Source organism: Camellia sinensis, chromosome 15 (genome assembly GCF_055761805.1).
Source record: "Camellia sinensis isolate YWXY chromosome 15, ASM5576180v1, whole genome shotgun sequence".
Classification (NCBI taxonomy): Eukaryota; Viridiplantae; Streptophyta; class Magnoliopsida; order Ericales; family Theaceae; genus Camellia; species Camellia sinensis.
In genome coordinates, this window is record NC_138975.1 from 134,410,316 (window position 1) to 134,434,072 (window position 23,757).

The window sequence follows — 23,757 nt, forward strand, 5'->3', positions numbered from 1 at the left end:
AATCAGATTTTTTGAAGCAAAGGTTTGCAGATCAACAATGGCGTTGCTTCATCAGTATTTTGAAAAAAAAAAAAAAAAAAAAAATCAGATTTTGAAGCTTTTTTTGCAGATCAACAATGGCCTGTTCTGGTTTCAACGGAAGGTTACGGATTGTCAACGAAGATCCTGTCAACGAAGATGCTGTCTGCAAAAAAAGCTTCAAAAAATTTGAATTTTTTTTTTTTTTTTTCAAAATACTCACCAGTGGGGGAGGAGGGTGATGGAGAGAATGGATTTGAGAGAGAGTTATTGCTGTGATATGGAGTTGAAAGAGAGTTTGATTGGGTTGTTGGGTTGTGATGATGATGATGAAGCAACGCCATTGTTGATCTGCAAACCTTTGCTTCAAAAAATCTGATTTTTTTTTTTTTTTTTTTTTCAAAATACTCACCAAAACGACGTCGTTTTGGTGAGTTTTGTTCTGAACCGTTCGATCTGCTACTTTAGGAGATCACTCTAGAGAATCAACTCTAGAGGATCCACTACAAATTTGGTTGTTGTTGTTGGTTTTTCTTTATTATTAATATTATTTCAGTCGTATATGACAAAAACAGGTATACACATCGTTTAACAAAATAAAAAAATAAAAAATAAAACTATGGTAACATATTGTAGGTTTACAGAAAAATATATAAGTTTTATAAGTTTAACAAAATTAATTCAATTTTTAATTTATATAATATACTTATAATTTTGATTTCATGATTGATTCCCAGTGATATTATTACACTAAAAGAGTTTGTGAGGAATAAAAAATGGGCATACCATATAAAATTAGATTGGTTGAAGAATTTGCGAAGAAATTTAAAAAGAAAAAAAAAAAGTAAAATTAAATAAAATACAAATATATTTTACATGTATATTATATATATTATTTTGTAAATTCATTGTCAAATCCTTAACCCCAACTAAAAACAGCGTGAAATTTGAGAAAAATATTTGGGGGAAAAGTGTAATTACCCATTTCAGAATTTGCCCTCGGCCGAAACCGATCACCTTGCTTGGATCGTCTTCTCTCTTCTCAATCTCATCTCTGAACCAAGTCCGCCATTGACGCGGCTCCTCCGAGTTCCGCCCCCCAATTTTCCGATCCGAGAAAATGTTGTTTGGTTAGAAAACGAAAGAAAAAGCAGAAGAAAAAACTCAAGAAACAAACAAGATGAGGTCTTCTTCTTCAGGAAGAATCAACATCGCCTCAAGTGCTCAGAGGCTCGATGTCGACAATCGAATCTCTCTCCGATACTACTTTCGGATTGCTGATAATATCCTCAAACAGGTCTGTATTTAGGTATACATATATATGTGTGTGTGTGTGTGTGTGTGTGTGTTCTATCGATTCTGAAACTGTTGTTTGAATTTCTTTCCTGAATTGCGAAAGATTTGGTATTTCGATTGTGGTTTGCCGGTGAACGATCTGTAGTTTATGTGAGAATCATTATCTAACATGAGTGAATTGTTGGAGATTTTTGCGATTGGGATAAACTAGGTGCTTGTACTGTAGTGAATAATATCTGGATTGTTTATGTGTTAAATTAGAATTTTTTGTGATCTTTGTGAATACATTTGATGCTTATTTTAACTTGGAATTATGAAATTAGATCTCAATTCAGGACCAAAATATTGCCCATGACTTCAATTTTAATGTCTTATTTTGAGGGATTATAGTTAGATTGAGGTTTCTGTTGAGGCGCAATCTTATTCAACTGGAATACTGACAAATATAAAAATTTAGATGGATACAGTATTTTCCTGAAAGTTTGTTGATCTGTATAGAGGTGAAAAACGAGCCAAACACTTAGTTGTTCAAGCATGGTTTGAAAACTATAACGAGTTTCAAAATTTGTTTAAACTTGATTTCTTAAACTTTCGAGCTGATCTCAAACGAGCTTTTGTCGAGCCGAGCTCAAGTAGTTTGGTTTTTCTATGTAGTTTTTGGCTTTTTGATCCGAGATGAACGAACAATTGACTGTTCAAGCTTGGTTTTAAAATTTTAACGAGCTCCAAAATGTATTCAAGAATGGCTTGTTTACTTAACAAACAGAGCTCAAACAAGCTTTTAACGAGTTGAGCTCGAGTTGTTTGGTTCGTTTCTCACCCCTAGATTTGTATGGATTGGTGTGATGGCTGAGGCGATGACTTAGAGACCAGACGACTTAGGTTCAACAGCCCTACTTGGGTTGTTTGATATATGTGGTTTATGGGTGTTTGCATGGGTATGGGGATCAATCAGGAAGCCTCAACATATTAGTCTTACGCTTGTCTTGTTTTGTGATGACCAATCTCATTAAACTGGAAACTTTAGCAAATTAAAAATCTAGGTGGTGGTAGTTGATTTTGGTTAAGCTCATTGATCTATATTTTGATAGATGAGATAGTTTAGTTACAAGAATCATGGATATGGACATATGACATGACACAAACATGATGACATGTCAATTTTAAAAAAATGCTAGACACAATATGTGGATGATACATGCAAAATTTATGGTTTTGTATATTTATTATACATTACATACATGAATATTTTATTCAAATAATAAAAATATGCAATTGAACATGAATTGCTAAAGTTTAAAGGAGGATGAATTAATACGTAACTGTGCAAGTCTAGATTAATCTTCTTTTATCATTAGTTATTTTGTCTAAACTTGTAATGTGTTTTATGTGTGTCTAAGCAATGAACACGTGCTCCTCAAGTGTCTGAAGTGTGCTTGAGTCTAATTTTTCATTTTTATTTTTAAATAATTAGACATTTTTGGAGTTTGGACATGTATCTGATATGTTCTGGAAGGGTCACAATGAAACCTATGAGGATTGTTCTCTTATATATATATATATATAGTTTGTTGGAAAATCATCATGGAATTATTCAGCTGAGTTCCATTTTTCCATATGGCCACTTGTTTAAATGTTTTTCCTTGGTACGTGCCTTGATGCTTTCTTAGTTTCCTAACTAAAACCTTTATTGCTTTTGAACAATTATATTGGCATTGTCTTTTTTTTTTGTTCCCTATATAGTGCAATATCATTTCTGTTTGGAATAAAAAGATGGTTCAATCTTAAAAAATGATTCGTGCCACAATTGCTTTTCTTGCACTTAATTCTTCATCTTACAATTAGTTAATTCATCTCCCTACATATATGTTTGTTTTGAAATACATTTTGTGGACACTGGCATGGCAGGTTACTTTCACATGATAATGTTTGCTGCAATGGTCTCATCAAACATTTCTTTCTTATTCAGACACCAAAGCATTTATCAAACCTTCTTGCTATAGACTTTGTTAATTCACATACTTCAATTACAGACATTGATTTTTCCCTGATTTTGTATTTTGCGTTTGTGCTTCGGCTCATGCTTGTGGTGTAATCTTCTGTTGTTCATTTAATCCATTTACTTTGTTTGTGGTTTGGAATTGACATCCTGTCTCCTATGATTCATTTCTCTCTCTAAATTTTTATTACTTTGTCATTTGTTGATTTGAAGTGATGTATTTGATCCTAATATAATTATGGCATGGTAGGCTGACATCTTCCGAGAAGAGGACAACATTATAGATCTATATGTCATGCTTCTAAGGTTTTCAAGGTGAGAAAAAAGAAGAAGAAGATTACTTAAACCTTTTTAGTTTTGCTCTGTAACCTGATAGGTGTTATGAAATTGGGAGGGGTGGTTTTAGTGTTGAAAATCCTACATTTATTCTCAAGTGTCAACTGTGTCATGAAACTAAATCATTAATTCTGCTTCAGTCTGGTCACTGAGACAATACCATGCCATCGAGAATATAGAGCATTTCCACAAACCAATAAATCTTATTTGAAGAAGGTATTATAACCACGTCTCTCTCATTTTATTTTTTAATCAAGATTATAATTCTTCATTGGAAGTCCAACCGGCATAATTTGGTATTTCAATTTCTGACTGTAGAGATTATTGAATGCCATGGGTGAACTGGAGACACTGAAGCCAAAAGTGCAAAATAAGATTGACGAGTTAAACAGAAAACATACATATCAAGCAAATGGATGGGGTCATCTTCCTCAAAACAGTTCATTTGATTCTTCACTGGAGTGGCCTCCTATCAAAAAGCAAAGCATTACTAGTTATGCTATAACAAAGGTACACACTTAATGCATCATAGCTTTGCGTAAAATTTCCATTTTCCAACTTGTCAGTTTCTTTCTTCTGATTGTTGAATTGGGTTCAGAAGTTGCAACTTTAATTTTAAGTGACGGACATTTTGTGATGGCTGTTGTCCAGGGTATCAGGCATAAATATGCTCTCTTTGTCTATTTCTTTTCTGTTTTAGCTGCTGCTCCTTGTTAAAATATATACCACATCAATGTTAAGTTCATACTTTGATATGCTATTTATATGTGACAGACACCACGCCTTGCTGCTCAAGAATATGTGTATCAAGGTTCAAGGCCTCAGCAGTATTCACTTGCCAAGCCGGTAGAAGATCAATTTCGCAGATTGTAAGTGCTCTGATATCCTTCAAAGGGTTTCTATCAACCGATAGTTAAATCAAAACCTAGACTAGCATTATTTGGCTTGTCCTTCAATTTGTTTCAATGGAAGTAGGGTTAAATGGTTTGTTTAACATCTCTTCTTTTTTAGCATCTCCTCAGTAGTTTAATATTTTATCTACCACCATTATTTAGCTTGACCGTTGCATGTCTTCTTGTTTGTGTAGAACTAAGTTTAATGTTTTGCACCTTTTTTCCTTCTGCACAATATGGTACAGACCTCACATTTTTTATTCTTTTGATCCTGCCTCCATGCCCAGGCACTCCTAAAAGTTCATTTTATCTTTTGTTTTCTTGGTTGTCAAAACACCCTAATTTGCTTAAGCTAGGATTGGAATCCTGGCAGTTTGTGCAGGTTACATTGGGATTCAACCATGTGCCTAGTTGTAATGTACTTTGCGCTACTAGGCCCATGGTTCAATAAAAGATATGTTTTCCTTTAATGTCTCTTAATTTGGTTTACATGTGTGAGTTTTGTAGGCAATCTAATTTCATGTTAACTAGATTGTTTTTGGGTATGGTACTATGGTAGTCTGTTTTCTGTGGTAGATAGTACCTAATTTTGGGTGCAACTGAAAGAAAGCAACTTTTGAGTCTGTAGTAAAATCTAAAGAAATTGTCCATGTTTGACACATTCCACTAGAAAACTCCAGTCATTTTGAAGTATCATTGGACTATGGTCCTTTTGCGTTAATGTGTCTCTTTAGCCTTTTAACATTGGTTCAACTCCATTCAATGGGGGTGTTTGGGAACCCACTTTTGAGGCTAAAATAGCCTCAAACACTAAAAAAACCAAATAGCCTCAAATACCCTAAACCAATGATTTATATTTAAAAAAAAAAAAAAAAAAAAACAAATCGGCATGGGGCAGCCTACACTGTCACTTGACAGTGTAGGTTCAGCATAGGCCCTCAGTATAGGCACATTTAGTAAATGACAATTTTGCCCCTATAGATAAATTTTGAAAAAAGTGAGGCTAGGGACAAATTTGTAATTTCAGCCTCAAACATCATTTCAAACACATTTTTCAATACAACAACTCAAATAAAAATCTATCCTATCTTCCCAAATACAAAAATTAAAATAGCCTACTAAAATAGCCAAAAAGCCTCTAAAACAGTCACTTCCTAAACACCCACAATATATGGATGCCACTGAGTCATATTATTTAACTAACTTGAAATAAGTAAAAATATTACGAAGATACCATTCCAAAATTCTAAAATAATATCATGCATGCTAGTTTTATTTATCTTGTGCATTTGTTTATGCTTAACATGGGTACAGGGTATGTTGTATAGCTATTGGCTCTCTCTGATTTTAATTTGAAATGGTCCCTCGTAGGACTTGAAGGACGTAATCATGCACTCACCACAAAGGTTATTGTGAAATACTTTTTGATGCTGGTCTGCGCATTGGGGGATTTTAAACCTGGAATTTATTTATATTGCAGTTTAAAGCTGATTTACAGTTGGAATTTTAAGGTTTTAATTAGTTTATGGGAGAAAGTAGAGCTAGGTTTATTTAAATAAGGAAATGAGATCAAAGCAGTGACTGTTCTGGGAGCTGTGTACAGTGTTTTGTTGTTTTAAAGTTGCCTTCTTGTTCTAGGGTTGAAGAATCAAGGGGGGAAAATTGGGTTTACAGAGAAGGCTGCAATGGTTAGGAAAAGCATTAATAAAAATTTGTTGGGTTGTTAAAATGTAGAAAATTTAACAAAGAAAAATGGAGGAGAAGAAAATATGTTTAGGAATTACTCCTAGAGGCCTTAGATTGCATCACACAATGTCAAAAGGAGCATTTTTGTTGGAAATAATTCTCTCAAAACTATTCTGTATTAAATTAGAATCATTACATGACTTTATATAGATTAGGGTACTTCCTTCATCAACTAGTTTTACTAAGATTTTTAAAGAGGAAACTACTAAACTTTTGACTTCTAAAATCTATTTGAGATCAAATAAGACCTATGAATAAAAACCAATTAGATAACTTGACCCACAAGATGATCCATGAGTTAACTGTACAACCGAACCGAACCGAACCGAACCTTAAATCCCATCAAATGGGGTCGGCTACATGAATCCTTCTTCTCCACGCAGCCCTATCAAAGGCCATTTCGTTAGTCAAATTAAGTTGGTTCATATCTCTATTTATAACGCTAGCCAACGTTAATCTAGACCTACCTCGTCCCCTAATATTTTCATCTATCATTACAGTATCGCATCTCTTCACTACTGTCTCTGTTAGTCTCTGTTGAATGTGACCAAACTATCTCAATCGATTTTCTCTCAACTTATCTTCTATCAGTGCTATTCCTACCCATTCCCGAATACACTCATTCCTAATTCCGTCTTGTCTAGTCTTGCCACACATTCACCTTAGTATCTTCATTTCAGCCACACTCATCTTATCTACATGTTGTTTCTTGGTTGCCCAACACTCCGTCCCATATAACATCGCTGGTTTAATAGCCATTCTATAGAACTTACCTTTTAGTCTAGTGGGTATTCGTTTATTACACGGTATTCCAGACGCACTTCTGCACTTACACCATTCCGCCTTAATCCTATGGGCCATATCCGCATCAATCTCCCCCGTTGTTGTGATAATCGCCCTAAATAACGAAAATGTTCACTCTTTGGCAGTTCTTGGCTCTCAATCTTCACTTCTCCTCTACTTTCATTGTTACTGTTACTAAATTTATACTCCATGTACTCTGTCTTAGTTCTGCTTATCCGGAATCCTTTAGATTCAAGAGTTTTTCTCCAAATCTCCAACTTTGTGTTAACTCCTTTTTTAGTCTCATCCACTGGCACAACATCGTCTACAAAAAGCATACACCATGGCACGTCATCCTGAATATTTCTCGTCAACTCGTCCATAACTAAAGTAAAAAGATAAGGACTTATAGTAGATCCTTGGTGCAACCTTAAAGTGATAGGAAATTCATTTGTCTCTCCAGCAGGCAATCTAATAGTGGTCACCACTCCTTCATACATGTCCCTAATCACACCAATGTAACCTTTTGCCACCCCTTTCTTCTCTAACACCCACTATATTATATCCCGGAGCACTCTATCATATGCTTTCTTAAGGTCGATAAATACTATATGAATGTCTCTTTTCTTTTCTCTATAATTTTCTATTACTCTCCTCAAAAGATAAATCGCTTTCATTGTTGATCTGCCCGGCATAAACCTAAATTGATTCTCTGACACCTCTGTTATATCTCACAATTTTCATCACCCTCTCCCACACTTTATTATGTGACACATTAGCTTGATTTCTCTATAGTTGTTGCAATTCTGGACATTTCCTTTATTCTTATAGATTGGCACTAAAACACTCTTCCTCTACTCATTTGGCATGCTCCTAGTCAACAAAATTTTGCTAAACAACCTAATCAACCAAGCAATCCTCTTTTTACCTAAACACTTCCAAACTTCAATAGAGATATCATGATCCATAAAACAAAATCCATAAGGCTAAAACATGATTATCCAAGGTTCCAAGTGTGGCTGTGCATCATCCAATGCGTGTCAAATCAAAGCTTGGTTCTTAGAAGCATTTTTTCCGTGTCTCTTGTAAACCTTAAATGGGTTGCTGCCACTTGTCTTTATCAGGCAACAAACATTGGTTGCCAATTCTTCCAACTTCTTTGTTTTTACTTTCCCTGGGAGCTGTATTATGCATGAACTTTTGATATCATCCTGCCAAGACTGAAATATTACAAAAAGTGACTCAATAACTTAAAATTATTCTGAAAGCATAAAGAGTGAAATTTAAGTTTCAACTCTACCTGTTGAAATCATTTTGCACTCAATACGGTATCGTACCTTGTTTTCTGTTAGTGCATGTGATAATGGAGAATTGAAATGAATTTAATCATGTAATTATGTTCTTCTTTTTGCTTACTTTTTGCTTGCTTGCATTCTTATTGTAGTTCACTAACCATTCCCCGTCCAAAGGAGGAAACTCTTTCAAGACATTCTATTTTGGGTCCAAGTGGGCTCCACGGGCAGTGGCAACCTCCTAGTAGTGATAAAAGGGTATGATGGTTTTCAGCTATTTTTTTGCTTCATTACAGTAGAGGACAGACTGACTTTTCTCTTGTGAATGTAGGTCCAATATCCAATAAATATAGACTTCACTCCTGTTGAAATTCCAAGGTTAGATTCCGTGTAACGTTATTGTAGAACTGCATTCAGTATTTCTAGACTGACAGAATCTATGTAATGCGAAGTAATGTTAGAAGATTAATATTTGGTGAAAACATCCTATTGCTAAGGCATGGATTCTTGCATAGAACCCTACCAGTGTCTTTTTCGAAGAGATACTACTAGAGAAGAGGTGACGCGCAAGTCCTCTTTATGGTCCTGTGGGATTCTCCTCTTTGACCACATTGTGAGACTACACTTCGGATGAATAAAATTACAATCAATTTTGACCATTATAATAATTCCAATCAAAAGCCAATAAATGGTATGAGGATTTGCAGATCTCTTGCTTCGCAACTATCAAAAGCCAAATTTGGAAAAGAAGGCTGCAGTTTGATGCCAAATGAAAATTGTTTTGAAACAAAATTTCTTGACCAAAGCAACTTTAAACTTATTTCCCAAAACTCACATTGTTTCATGAAGTGTTTTCAAAACACAAATTCAGTTGTGTTTATAAAATTACGTGGGTTTGGGAAATGAGTTTAAAACTGCTTTCATTTTGGGAATTTTGATTTTAAGACCACCTGCATTTGATAAAATTTTCTTTACTATATGTTGGAATGGAAACTAGATTAGCCTGCTCAGTGGATTCTTGAGTAGTCAGACAGACAAATAATTAACAAGGAGCATATCAATATTTTTTTTAAAAATCTGATTCCACAGTAATATTTGTGTGCAGACACCTTGTCCTCAATTTGTTCTTTGTTTTCTTGATTAATAAAATCCCTTATGTTGCATTAAAAAAAATAAATAAATAAATAAACTACAATATTTGTGTGCTGAAACCTAGGTCAGTGAAGGAAATTACCTTTAAGGAGTATGCATGGAAAACTAGATTAGTCAGTCATTACATTCTCGAGTTGTCTGAGAATATGAGAACTTGCAAATGAGCAAATCTTACTGCTTTTGGAATCAGATTTAATGATAATGTTTCTCTGCTCAAGACTCGGACAGTAATTTGAGTTTGCAGCAAGTCCATTCTCGTTTTTTTAATGTTTCTTTTTTCCATTTCTGAGCTTATGCTAATGAGGTTGAATATATTCTTTGATCTTTTAAAGGGAAAACAGCCTGCAGCAAGCCCCAGAAAATGGAGTGTTGACCGAAAAAGTCTCTAACAACTCAGAACCCGAAAGATCAAGTGTGGAAGCAATTCTTCCTTTAAATGATGATAATAAGATGCATCATGCTGAGGAACCTGGCTCCTTGATTTCCTTTGAACCAATTGAAATGCCTTTGCAAACAAATATTATCAGACAGCCTTCTCCTCCTCCTGTTTTAGCAGAAGTACAAGATTTGATTCCTGCTTCACCAGCAGTTACTGAGACACTATATGGAATGGATAATTCCTTGCCTGATGGTTTAGCGTCTTCAGAATCTCCATTGCAATTGCACATTGTGAGATTCTCTCTCTCTCTCTCTTAATTTCTGTTGTTTATTTTATTTTGAACTTGACTTTTCCTCCAGCATGATAAATTTATTATGTGAGCATATGGCTAAGGGGAGAGTTTGTATGGCCCACCATTACTTTAGCTGCACATGTAAATTCTAATTGAAGAGGGTATTTAGTTGGAGAAACTTGACTTATCACTGAATATAAAGATAATTCTTGCAAGGTGATTTTGAATTTTAATCGCAATGGACAAATTTAACCTTTAGGATTTAACATTGAATTATGAACGATCAAATCTAAAAGATTTCAGCTGTGCTAACTCATCATTAAAAACTTCTCAATTTTAGTTTTATGGAACTTGCCCCCCCATAGTTCAGCTGTAACAGCTGAAGAAAATAATGTCCCTTCCTTACCCTACCTATATATCTCTGCAGTCAACAAAATTGATGGATAGCTTCATGAAGATGGCGAAGTCAAATACAGACAAAAATTTAGAAACTTGTGGTGTTCTTGCAGGTTCACTTGTAAGTGCTATTAATTTGACATTCCTCAACTTGGTCCCAAGCATTTTGTGATTTTTTTTTTCCCCTTCTGCAGAAAAACCGGAAATTTTATGTGACGGCACTTATCATTCCGAAGCAAGAATCAACATCAGATTCGGTAAGGCAGTATTCTATTTCCTTAATTTGAATCAGAGTTCTGTAACTGTTATACTAAGTGTGTGCTTTCTGATTAGTGTCAAACCACAAATGAAGAGGAAATATTTGAAGTGCAGGATAAACAATCTCTTTTTCCCCTTGGGTGGATTCATGTGAGTATTTTATGTCGTCTTGTGCATGTCTCTCTCATTATCATTTCTCGTATTTCTTGTCTATCTCTTTATTTGTTTGTATCCCTATTCTGTCCTAAGTTTGTATAGTTATTTCAATTCCCATGGCTGTCTTCACCCTCCATCTAAATGATCCTTCTAGAAATAGGAATGCTGTAATAAAACTATAGATATAGCTATATTGTTTCTTTTTCTCTTTTATTTTTTATTTTTTATTTTTTTTGTGGTTCATTTTGCATTTTGGTTGGATGTCATTTGGCTTCAAATTATTAATTGTGATCTCAAATTGCAAGCCTGTTGTGAAACTTCTTGTCTAAAATGCCATTACCCAGTTTTGGTTCTGCCAATATGGTCAATGAGAGTGTTTGGCATGCTTAGTAAAAAATGGATGCCATCGTACTTAAATCCACATTCTGAAGCTCAGCAGCCCCAAGCTTTTGACATTGCACCATGCAGTGGCCCCCTTTTGATTTCTGTAATCTATTTTTGATATTTTAATTATTTATTTACACTATTGTGGAGCAGTGAAGGAAATATACTAGTTTCCTAATGTTCCCTCCCAGTGACGATTGTGCAAATGAAACTGCGTCCCAATATTTTATCTTGGAAGTTGCCAATCCAAGGTTTTTTTTTTGGTTCATGGTTGGTTTAAGTCTGGACTTTTGATAATTTTTTTGTGATTAATTTGTCATGGATTACATCAGTAGAACAATTCTGTTTTCCATTTCTGTTGGGGTTCTTGGCATAAGAAGCTTGGGAAAACCACTCTCTCTTAGTCTCCGATGCCCTTCCACTGAAATGCTGTTAGCTTCCCATCTCACGAAACCTTCCAAAACCAACATATAGGTTTCTTTTTGTTATCTAGAGAAACAAACCCCGGTCTGAGTTCTGGTTGCTCTGAAGAAAGTTAGTTTATGTTTATGGATGGACATCACAATCATCTATAATATTTTACATCAGCTCATTCACCAGGAACTTTGTTGCATTTAGTTCACTGCTTAATCTTTGTTATGCTTCAAAAGCTCGTATATTTTATTTACTATTGACTGCGATGCTAAGTAGTTGATCATTTGCTGGGTTTCATTTTGCAGACACATCCTACGCAGTCTTGTTTCATGTCCTCAATTGATGTTCACACTCATTATTCATATCAGGTGTGTAACTCTCTGATTTTCTGTCTTTCTTTTAGCTCACTTTGTTTTTCTTTTAACAAATGCTTAATCCTTCTCCAGATTATGTTGCCAGAAGCTATTGCAATTGTTATGGCACCAAGAGATAGTTCAAAGTAAGAATTATTCTCATTTTGGTCTGGTATAGGATAACATTCTTATATTTGTTTCAAGTATTTTTTGCCTAATTTTTTAAATTTTTGTGCAGAACCCATGGTATTTTCCGGTTAACCACTCCAGGTGGCATGGGAGTTATAAGACAATGTCCGCGGCGCGGCTTTCATCCACATGACCCACCTCCAGATGGTGGGCCAATTTACAAACAATGTACAGATGTGTATATGAATCCTGACATAAAGTTCGATGTTATTGATCTACGGTGACTACGGTCACCACAAACATTTGGGTACCGATCCACAAACATATTGTTTCGGCTACCATGCGAGTGTAATTATCAGCATTACAAATGAAATTGGTCTATGAGACCTCAATACTTTCTGTAAAAGGGGGAAAGATTGGTAAGCCTGCTTTATATGTCATTCAGTCGTAAATTGGAATTTTCATTTTGATTTGATCAATGCATGTGGATTTTTGCGCCCAACACTACTACCATCACCAGAATTCCTTATCATCGAAATCATTGATGTGAAAAAAATAAAAAATAAAATTGTTTACAGAGCTGTAGAATGCGAACATTTCCTCTCAAATATCAATAATTGAAAATTTTGGTTTTCATGTTCTCTTTTTACCCTTACTTGATTGCTTGTTAGTCACCGGGTGTGTTTAGCCTCTACTTGTTCGGCTCTTTAGTAAGTAGGGACTTCTATGGTCATGCTCAAGAGGATTACTATGCCCTGTGGTCCAAAATTTCAATCCATTTTTATGAGAAAGTGGATCATAAATTGATGGGGTTGAATTACCTTTTTAGAGCACAGGCATTAAAAGCATCACCCACCGAATCTCATGTGTGGAAAGATGAAAGAAGCAAGCAAACAATGTGAAGAAATCATGGAAGAATTGGAGTGAGGCCAAAGACATCTCACATTCCAGAGACCAAAAAGCGAAAATTGACCAAAGCTGTATAAGAATTTGTGGAGGTGTCAATTTAAGCTGTATAGGAATTTGTGGAGGTGTCAATTTTGTTGTTGGATGCTTTTGAAGTGGGTTTTGTGCTTTTTTTGTTTCTATGAGCTTATTTTTGAGGTTGTATTTGTATTTTAAATTTAAATAGGATTAAATCTCTATTCAAATTTATGAGTCAATTACAATTTAAAGGCACAATTCCTCCGTTTGGGAAGTGGGTTGACTTTTTGGCTTTTTGACTTTTTTGGCTATTTTAGCCTGACTTAAAAGCTTAGTTTGGGAAGGGCTTTTTGACTTTTTGGGTTTTTTAAATTTTTTTGTGAGAGAAGAATGTAATGATTATGGGTTGGATGTGATGTTTTGTTTGTTATGGCTAAAATAGCCTATTTTGTTTTTTGTGGCTAAAATAGCCAAAAAAACCTGCAAACCCACTTGCCAAACACAAGCAATGCCAATCCAAGGATGGGATTTAAATCCTTCCCAACATATTTTTATTTTTATGATAATGTTAGAAATTATGAACTCAATACAAAGAAGTAACAAGAAAAATAGTACGTGATTTAAATATAGACTACACAATATTTTTCTTAATTCTTTTTATGTGAATATTTATTTTGGGAATACTATAATGCACCTTACCACAAAAATATATAAGTTTATTATAAAATTTTGTAATATTAACTACAAAATGTATAATATCGTCACAAATTAACTTAAAAAAAATATCATAATTAAGTCACAAACATTTGTAACATCAACTATAAAATTTTGTTGTTCAAAAAAAAAAATTCATAAAATTTTGAACATTTTTGTTATGTCAATTTTATAAATTAATATTATAAAAATTTATGACAAAATTATACAATTTTATAATTGGATGCATATAGGATTTCCCTATTTCTTAACCTATTACATCCTTTCAAAGTGGAACTTATCAAAAAAGTACAAAAACCCAAATAAGAGAGGCGGCATTGGGACATAAAGTGGTCCATCTTTGCTTTCTCAAGGTCTTGTCAATGGCTTGTTATATCCATTAACATAGAGTGGGACAAAGGTATACCTTAGAAGGGGGGCAACTATGCTATCAATAGGATGGAACCAGCCCCTCCTAGATGCATCTCTTTCTTGGACATGACATTCAAGTTTCATTTTTCATTCTTGGGCTTATTGGGACAACCAAATCTTAGACATTATCAACCTTCAAAATTGTCTCAAATAACATGTAGGGTTTATTAATCACAACTTTCAAAACAATGCATAAGAAATATAAATGTTAAAATATTTATAATTTATCACACTTTTTACATATTTTAAAATATTTTTATATATCTTCTATATATTTTAATAGACTTTTTAAATATATTCTAACACTAACCACATCCCTTAAAGCTGTTTTAAATATTTTTTAATAATAATAATGATTTGAAGTATGTAAATAGTAGTATTATACTTTTTTAAAATTTAATTGTGTTATCTGTCTTTATTATTATTATTATTTTTTTTTTTGTCTTTAGTAATTTTTAAAAGATATTTTAGTTGAAAAATTTTACTTTTTAAATGTATATAATTTAAATGCACATAAAGAAGTCTGCATTTTTTCTACTGAAAAACATAAAACACCGAAATGTGCTGGTTTTATTATTTTTTTTGGTGAATTTTTTAATTTTTTTTACTTTTTAAATGCATTTAAATAGTAATAACAAAATTAAAATATAAAAAAATTCCACTAAAAATATGAAAAATTAAACAGAATCTATTTTTAAATAATAATAATAACTTGGAAATCAAAGAGAATACTTTATTGTGGAATCTACCTAGTAAAGTTCTCTTTTTTTAAATTTTTCTTTTTTAACTAACCTAGTAAAGTTTGATATAATAAGTTTAATGTAAAATGTCACCTCAAATCTTGACATTTTGGTTAGAACGGTTATGCGTTTCATTTTTTTTTATTTTTATTATTACTGTTTAATTGAATAATAGTCTTATTTTTTAACCTTTTACCTTTTTTTTCTTTTTCCCGACCAACAATATTATTATAGAATTTTGACCCGTCACAAAAAAGGAATTGCGACAAATTATACTCCCTACGTCTTAGAATATTAATCTCTTATTTTATTTTTTATTGTCTCAAAATATTAGTTCTCTTTCAAAAATCAAAGTCTCAAATACTATATATATATATATATATATTTGTTACAGGAAAATTCTCCCTACTCTCTCGCAAGTCCAAGGCAACATCCCTTGCAGAGATTAGTAGGGTGTCTTGTTAGAGAGATTGTTAGCTGTTCCGAGGGATGAGACTATAACTTGGGAATTTGTTCCGTCCTCTCAAGACAAGTTTCGCTTAAGTTATGACTCGTACAGTAGAGGAGTATTGAACCCAAACCAAGTGCTGATTAGACAACTAAAGGTTCAACTGGGAATTTGTTCCGTCCTCTCAAGACAAGCTTCGTTTAAGTCAGGACTCGTACAGTAGAGGAGTATTGAACTTCGTTTAAGTCAGGACTCGTACAGTAGAGGAGTATTGAACCCAAACCAAGTGCTGATTAGACAACTAGACGTTCAACCTCCTAACCAACTGTGTTTTGTTCAAGAAATTGGCCCAAAGAGGAGAATTGAACTTGTGACCTCGGGGTTTAAATCCCAGGTCTTAACCACAATGTCACACATCCCTAGGTTCACTATAAATTTTTTATTTTGTCATTTTTTTAAAGTTTTATTAAAAATACTAAAAATATAATTATGACAATTGATATTTTAAAAAATATATATATTATCAAAAAATAATTTTGAAAAATTAAATATTTTTAAAATGTAATAATTATATTACAATAAAAAGTTAGATTCCCGAGATTATTATTTTAGCCTTTTAGGATAGGGAGAGTACCTTCTTACTTTGGACACCACCAAACAATAGGCTCAACTTTAATAAAAGTTGTGGCATAAAACGACAATGCTGAGGTCAACCTTTAGGGTTTACTGTTCCAAAAAAATTAAAAAAAGTCAAACCTCATAGAGTCCTAGCCTTTCATCAACTCTCTTATTTATGACCCATGCTTCATATTCAAAAAAAAAAATTATATGGAGCCTCCGTTTGAGAAGTGAGTTGATTTTTTGACTTTTTAATTTTTTTAGTTATTTGAGTTTGGGTTCAAAAGTTTAATTTGGGAAGGATTTTTTGATTTTTTTGACTTTTTTTTGTGAGAGAAGAGTGTAATGATTATAAATTGAATACGATGTTTTGTCTGTTGTGGCTCAAATAACCTATTATGTCTTTTGTGACTCAAAGAACTAAAAGAACCCAAATGAACTCTTTCCAAACGACACCGGGATAAAAATCACCAAGAAGTAGTTCAAATTCATTATAGTTGTGGACCTTACCCTGCATTAAGCAAATCCTAACCACGCATTCATTTTTTGGTTTAATATCTTGACAATTTTTCCCAAGTCTCTAGTTTTACCGCTTATTTTTATGCCACTAGGCACATAAAAGGCATAGGATTTCTTCTGCCCATGGAGATTGATTGGACGATACAAATTATATTTATGGACAAAAAATATGAACTAAGGACACAAAAAATTAAATTGATTAAATATCAATATCCACATAATCATATCACAAAACTATGCAAAAATCTAATAATATAAATACTCATGTTCAATCAACTTGTGTAAATAATTTTCTTCATAAGTCTTACATAATAAACTATTTAAATTATTAAAATGGGCCTAAAATGAATCCAAAAAAATGTAAACTGTACTGTCTATTCATGGACTAAGGAGAGAACCCTTGCATAGAAATACTACATATACTATTCAAAGGTTTAGAATGAGGTTAGTAATTACGTAGCGATTAGATTACATGAGTTAGTTGTGAAACTCATCTGACTTATTTATTTATTTTTATTATTATGTTGCACCATTTTTATGTGTTAAGAACTAATCAATTTTAACATGCTAATTATAAATCTTCATATTGTTTGATTTTTGATTTTTGATTTTTTTTAAAAGGTTCAAAAACACTAATTTGTAGGTTTTTTTAAAAAATAAAAAGTTGGCTTATTTTTTTTATAATGAATTTTTCAAAAAAAATTCAGAAGTTTTTGGATTGTCTAGTCGAAATGGATTTAGAAAAAAAATAATTTAGAAAAATTCATTAAAAATAAAAAAAAGAAAAAAAAATTAAGAGTTATAATTTTAATCTCACAAATTTTTTTTTTAATTTGTCCAGTATTTTGAATCTCACAAATTTTATGCATGAACAACTTATACGTCCAAGTTTCCATTTTTATGCATAAATCATTTATCATTATTTTTTTCATCAAAAAAGACTTAGACTCCCTTTTGGAAGCAACCCCCACGACCCCCTCTATCTTTCATTGGTCAAAAAAAAAAAAAAATTATTATTTTTTTTTCTTCTCACCCACTCACCAACCCCCACGTGTGTGTGGGGGTGGTGGGGGTGGGAATCTGAGGGAGTCTGTATCGCCACTGTTTTTTCATCTCCCTGTCACTTGTTTTTTTTTTGAAAAATGAGTTGGACTCCTTCAAGGAGGCATCCCCTTTGACCCTCTCTCTTTTTGATTGGCCAGTTTTTCTTTTTTCTTTTTCTTTTTTTCCTTCTCCTCCAATCACTATTTGCCACGTGTGTGTGAAGGTGGTAGAAGTGGTGATTGAAAGTGGTCTCAATCGCTTCTCTTCTTCTTCTTCTTCTTCTTTTTTTTTTTTTTTTTTTTTTTTTTTTTTTTTTTTTTTTTTTTTGGAAATTCACCCTTAGATATATAGAAGACTGTCTCCTACTCATCCTCCACTTAGGACGCACTGCTCACATGGCAACTTTGGCAAGTTGACAAGTGTTGTCTGTCCCTCTATCTAATTACTTAGCCCCGTTTGTTTGCAGAGGTAGAATAAAAGGGATTTATAATGAGGGAATTAATAATAAGAGGATTGTTAGTGAAGGGATTGATAGTGAGAGGGTTAAGTAAAATTGTATTTATTTTGATGATAGTTATTAGTGTAAGAATTGTTAAATTATTTTTTATATAAAATAATAAAAAAAATACAAAAAATTAAACATTAATGTTTAAAAAAAATTCTCAATATGTAAAAAATAAAAAAAAATCTAATCTGCTCACTATTTTTCTAATACTATCTCCACCTCCTCCATCCCAATTCCCCTTCCAACTTCCATCTCAATCCCCTCTTCTATCCTAATCAATTCCCCAATTCTACAAACAAACATAACACTAAATAATCATACCTCAATCCTAATCTCATTCCATCTATTATACCCCAAAACAAACAGGGCCTTAGATACTATGAGCCCATTTGGTAGAGCTGTGGAAAAGTAATTATAGATTATAGCTTAACAAATTATAACTTACAGCTGTGAACATAAGCTGATAACCTGTTTGGTGCAGCTGTGGGATTATGAATTTAAGCAGCAGAGTTGTATTTGGTAAATAAGCTGTAAAATAACTTTTCGCTGTATAATTGTCATTTTTGTTCTTATAGGATATAAAATTTGTGATTTCATTTATAATACATTTTTTTCTTTTTCTTTTTCTTTTTCATTTTATTTTATTTTCTTTTCTTTTTCACCTTATTTTTATTTTATTTTTTTATTTTTTTTCTTCTCTTCTTTCTTTTTATTATTATTATTATTATTATTATTATTATTATTATTATTATTATTATTATTCTTTATTATTATTCATTTTAATTATTTTTAGTAACATTTCATTTTTTCTTTATATTAATGTATCAATTTTTCCATCAATTATTATTATTATTATTTTTTTTCATATTATTATTATTCATTTTAATTATTTTTAGTAATATTTCATTTTTTCTTTATATTAATGTATCATTATTATTCTTTATATTAATGTACCATTATTAATTTATATTAATGTATCATTTTTTAGTAATATTTATATTAATTATTTTTAGTAATATTTCAATTTATATCATTTTTTTTAGTGATATTTCATTTTTTCATTTTTAATAAAATTATTTTATTTTTTCATTATAAATTAATTAGTGTGAATTAATGGATTAATTAGCATCAACTAATACTAAAATTTTTAATTAGTATCAATTAATATAAAATTTATTTCATTAAAATGCTTAATTATTATTATGATTTTTTAATTAAAAAAACACTGAAAACTTCCCCCCCAAAAAAAAAGGAAAAAAAAAAAATCGTCACCGTCGCAAAGCTAGGGTTTCAGATCATCATTTCAGGGTTTCAGATCACGAAGCTAGGGTTTCACGCAGAGATCATGAAAGAGTCGATCGTGACTCTAGGGTTTCACGCAGTCAATCTGGTTAGGGTTTCAATCGCAAAGCTAGGGTTTCAATCATGAACCTAGGGTTTCGACCGCTGAGAGAGAGAAAAGAGATTTGGTTCGCCTCTCGTCGGAAATTGTGAAGCTAGGGTTCTGATCGTCAAGAGAGAGAGCACTGGTTCGTGAGAAAGAGAGAGAGGGGAGAGAGAGGGGCACTGGTTGGCCTCTCGCCGAAAATCACCTATGTCTATCTCTCAAACGATGAACAGTAATGCTTGGTGGTTTATACAATGGCAACTTGGTAATACTTCAAATTAGTAAACGACATTTAAGTAATTTTGCCTTTTAATTTTGTAGCTTCCCGCTTAAGCTGATGAGTTAAGCACCCCTCCGCCCACTCAGCCAAAAAGCACTTTTTTGGCTTAATTTAAGTTATAAAAAGTAATTTTAAGTTTTACCAAACACACAAAAACAACTTAAAATAATCTATAAGCTGATTTAAGCTGCTTTTAAGCCCTACCAAACGGGCTCTATATAGGGGCGTTATGACAAGTTGGTAAAAAGTGGTTTTTAGTTTTTTGATTTTTTTTGGGTCTTCTCTTTACATAAAAATAAATTAAAAAAGACAAAAAAAAAAAATTAAAAAGTCATCTTTTTATCAATTTTCCAAAACACCACAGTATATGTTTGAGATACTTAGTGCTTGTTTGGCATGTGCTAAAATAGCACATGCTATTTTAATACATTATCCTATTTGGACTACAATATCGCATCGCCTCTTTACCACATTACTTTAAACCTAACTCATATTTTACGTTTTTTCGTAAAAATTCAAAAAATATACTAATCTAGCACTTGTCATTTCTAAAAATTAGTTATAATAATATGTTTGATAAGTATTAAATTTTAATTTGTTCAACATTTTATCATATGAGATCTAATCTCAATATCACATTATTAAAAATAGTGACAAATGAAGAGAGGTAACATTGGTCTCTCTTTGAGTAGAGGGTTAAAAGCCTCTTTTTGACTTTTAACCATTTTGAGTCACATTATTTCTCTATTTTTTTATAGCTCCGTTTGGGAAGTTGGTTTAGGGGTTTTTTTGGGCTAAAATAGCCACAAAAAATAAAATAGGCTTTTTAGCCCAATAAGGCAAAACATCACATCCAACTCATAATCATTACATTCTTTCTCTCATAAAAAAGTCAAAAAAACTAAAAAACCCAAAAGTCTTTTCCAAATCAGACTTTTTAGTCCTAAGCTAAAATAGTCAAAAAAGTCAAAAAACTAACCCATTTCCCAAATTGAGCTATATGTTTTTTCCAAAAAAACTAAAAATAAATAAAAAAAAGTTTGGTTGCGTTTGGTAGAGCCTTAGAATTATGATTTGAAAATAAAGTTGTATTTTGAGTTTGTGAGTTTTAGAATTATGATTTGAATGCGAAAAATTTATTTGGTTATAAGTTTTGAAAAGAGTTTTGAATTGAGTGATGTGATATATGATATTTGATTCAAAGATTTATAACTCGTAACCACACACACAACTCAAAATTCTATTCAAAGTTCATAAAAAAATTTTTTAAAAAAAATCCAAAAATATTTTTTATTTAAAATGTAAAAATAACGGGCGCAAAAAAAAAAAAACTACGAACACTGTTCCGATCAACTGACCGGACGTATAGGTAGATGTGTTTTGAAAAGTAAGTGTGGAATCAATTTTTGAAAATTATAAACAAACAAAGCACTCAAATCATGTTATAGAATCATGTTTAAAAAGTTCTACCAAACATAGCTTTAGATTTTAATCAACTTTCCAAAATAACCTATTGTTGTATTATTATAACCAAAAGGTTTATTTCTATTGGTGGGTACCCAGAGCAAGGATTCTCTCATTACATTTCTTACTTCACTTCCTTTTTGTGATAGTTAAGATTCATTTTAAAAGAATTTAATAGTATAGATTCTTCCAAAAAAATTATTTTTAAATTTTTAATAAAGTAATTTGAACCATCAAATTCTTTTAAAATAAGTCTTGACCATTGTAAAAAAGAAGTGAAATAAGAAATACAAAGAGAGGATCCTTGCTCGGGCACCCTACCTATGTATCATCATGCCACAGTTGGCCCATCAACTCACGGATCCGGACTCCTCCTCCCTCATCCCTCAACCAGTGGAGAGAGAGAGAGGGAGAGAGATATTTGATTGTACAGTACAACAGTTTTTGCGGGAGATCAATGACTCATGATCTCCCACTTGTCATCTGCATGGGGATGATTGAAAGAGAAATTATTAACTGCCGTGCGTGATATTTTGAAGGAAAATGTTATGGATTTGTAATGATTTATCAAATTTTTTACTGAATCTCTCATTGAGATTCACACAAATTTAGATGCGTATGGAATTCACATCCATGTAAAAGATTTAGTCTCCGTTTGGGAAGTTGGTTAGCTTTTTAGTTTTTTGGTTTTTTTTATTATATGAGCCTGGGCTCAAAAGCTTAATTTGGGAAGGGCTTTTGGCTTTTTGGCTTTTTTGATTTTTTTGTGAGAGAAGAGTGTAATGATTATAGGGTTGGATGGGATGTTTTGTCTGTTGTGACTCATGAGCTCATTCTGTCTTTTATGAAAAAGCCCAATAAGCCCTTGCCAAACCAACCCATAGTAAAAAATTTAGAGTCTTTAGAATGACCCTATATTGAATACAAAATTACTTAGTGGGTGTTTGAAAAGTTGTTATTTTAATAGTCTATTTTAATTTTTGACTATTTTAGTAGGTTAAAATTTTTGTATTTAAAAGGATAGTTAGATTTTTTTATAGTTGGATGTGATATTTATAAAAAAAAATTAAAAAAAATTATAAATTTAACGTGATATTTTCTCTTATTAACTATTTTATTTTATTTTATTTTATTTTTTTTGAGATTTTAATAAAGAAAAAACTAAAATCTAACATGCCAAACACCTCTTTAGTGTGACGTTCACGTGAAATTTACACCAATCAACAATTGAGATGTTGTATGCAGTACTAATGCTCAATAATGGAATTTTTTTTAAACTGCTCAATTATGGAATTTGACTTTCATTATACAAACACATTTTGCTCAGGAGTACAAGAAATAGGCAATTGGCGATTTTGAACTTATGTAAAATAAATTTTAAATATTTATAATAATTCATAAATTTTAAGTATCGAGTAAAATAACGTGTTAATAATGGAACTCAAGAATTATGATTGATCATAAACTTCTTTCACAGATTCAACATGGGCGGCCTAGTATAACTCGAATATAATACCTATAAAAAAATATAAATTTAATTATATTAATTAGTATTGAATTCGTGCTATGCAATAAATGAGATGAATAAAAAACTAAACATAGAAATATTATAAAAATAAATGATCAATTGTATAAATTTTAAACTTGACACTAATAGTAATAATTGATTTATAGTAAATTATAATATCTCTGCATAATATTAAAAGCAATAATGATACAGACCACTAAAACATCACCACTAACATCACCACTAATGATGTGGCAAGTCAAAAAAAATAAAAAACAAAAAACTAAGACACAAAACACATGTGGCAGTGGGTGGGACCTACTGCCACATCCCTAGTGCAACCACTAATTAGTGGTCTGCATCATTTTTCTTACACCGAAATATTATTTTTAAGCTGTGTTTGGATATTAAATTTATGAGAAAAAAAAACAAGAAAAAAGAAAGTGAAGAAGTATAAGTTTTATGTACTTATTTTATTTTTCTATAAATTCAAATCAAACGCAAATTTAGATGTCAAAATGTATGAATAAGCCATATTGCAAGCATGCAAAATCAACAATCCTACAGAAAAGTACTCAGGAAATAGAATGTTTGAACTACATTCATTTTAGGGGTGACTCAAACATTTCATTTTAGGAATAAATTTGATGATATTTTTTTCATGTAAAATAGATTGTGTTGTGAAAGGACTAAATATTGAGAGTATAATAATATCTTTCCCTAATCCAATGGTTCTTGTATATGATTATTGTAAAAGAAGATAGATTGCAGAGTGAAGACAAAACAAAGTATCAAAGTAATTATTCAACTAATCCCATTATTGTATATATCATATTAATACATCTCAAGCCATACCATATAGAAATCATTTTTTTAGTAAGTAGTGTCCCTTCCATGTATATGAAATACATTACTTTTAC

At 31.9% G+C, this 23,757-nt stretch overlaps 1 protein-coding gene across 2 annotated transcripts; it reads left to right on the forward strand.

The window, feature by feature from the left end:
- The first annotated feature begins 762 nt into the window (after positions 1-762).
- AMSH1 (associated molecule with the SH3 domain of STAM 1) lies at positions 763-12,682 on the forward strand. Of its 2 annotated transcripts, XM_028257986.2 has the most exons (14): positions 763-1,315; positions 3,564-3,628; positions 3,790-3,865; positions 3,968-4,159; positions 4,424-4,518; positions 8,516-8,621; positions 8,695-8,741; positions 9,848-10,184; positions 10,614-10,703; positions 10,777-10,839; positions 10,916-10,990; positions 12,100-12,162; positions 12,241-12,293; positions 12,386-12,682. In XM_028257986.2, exons 1-14 carry the CDS (start codon positions 1,199-1,201, stop codon positions 12,558-12,560), a joined length of 1,554 nt encoding a protein of 517 aa, XP_028113787.2. In that variant the 5' UTR covers positions 763-1,198; the 3' UTR covers positions 12,561-12,682. The 2 variants fall into 2 exon arrangements, with proteins under 2 accessions (XP_028113787.2, XP_082765125.1); XM_082908999.1 differs by having other exon boundaries at positions 796-1,315; positions 12,100-12,293.
- The last annotated feature ends 11,075 nt before the right edge of the window (positions 12,683-23,757 follow it).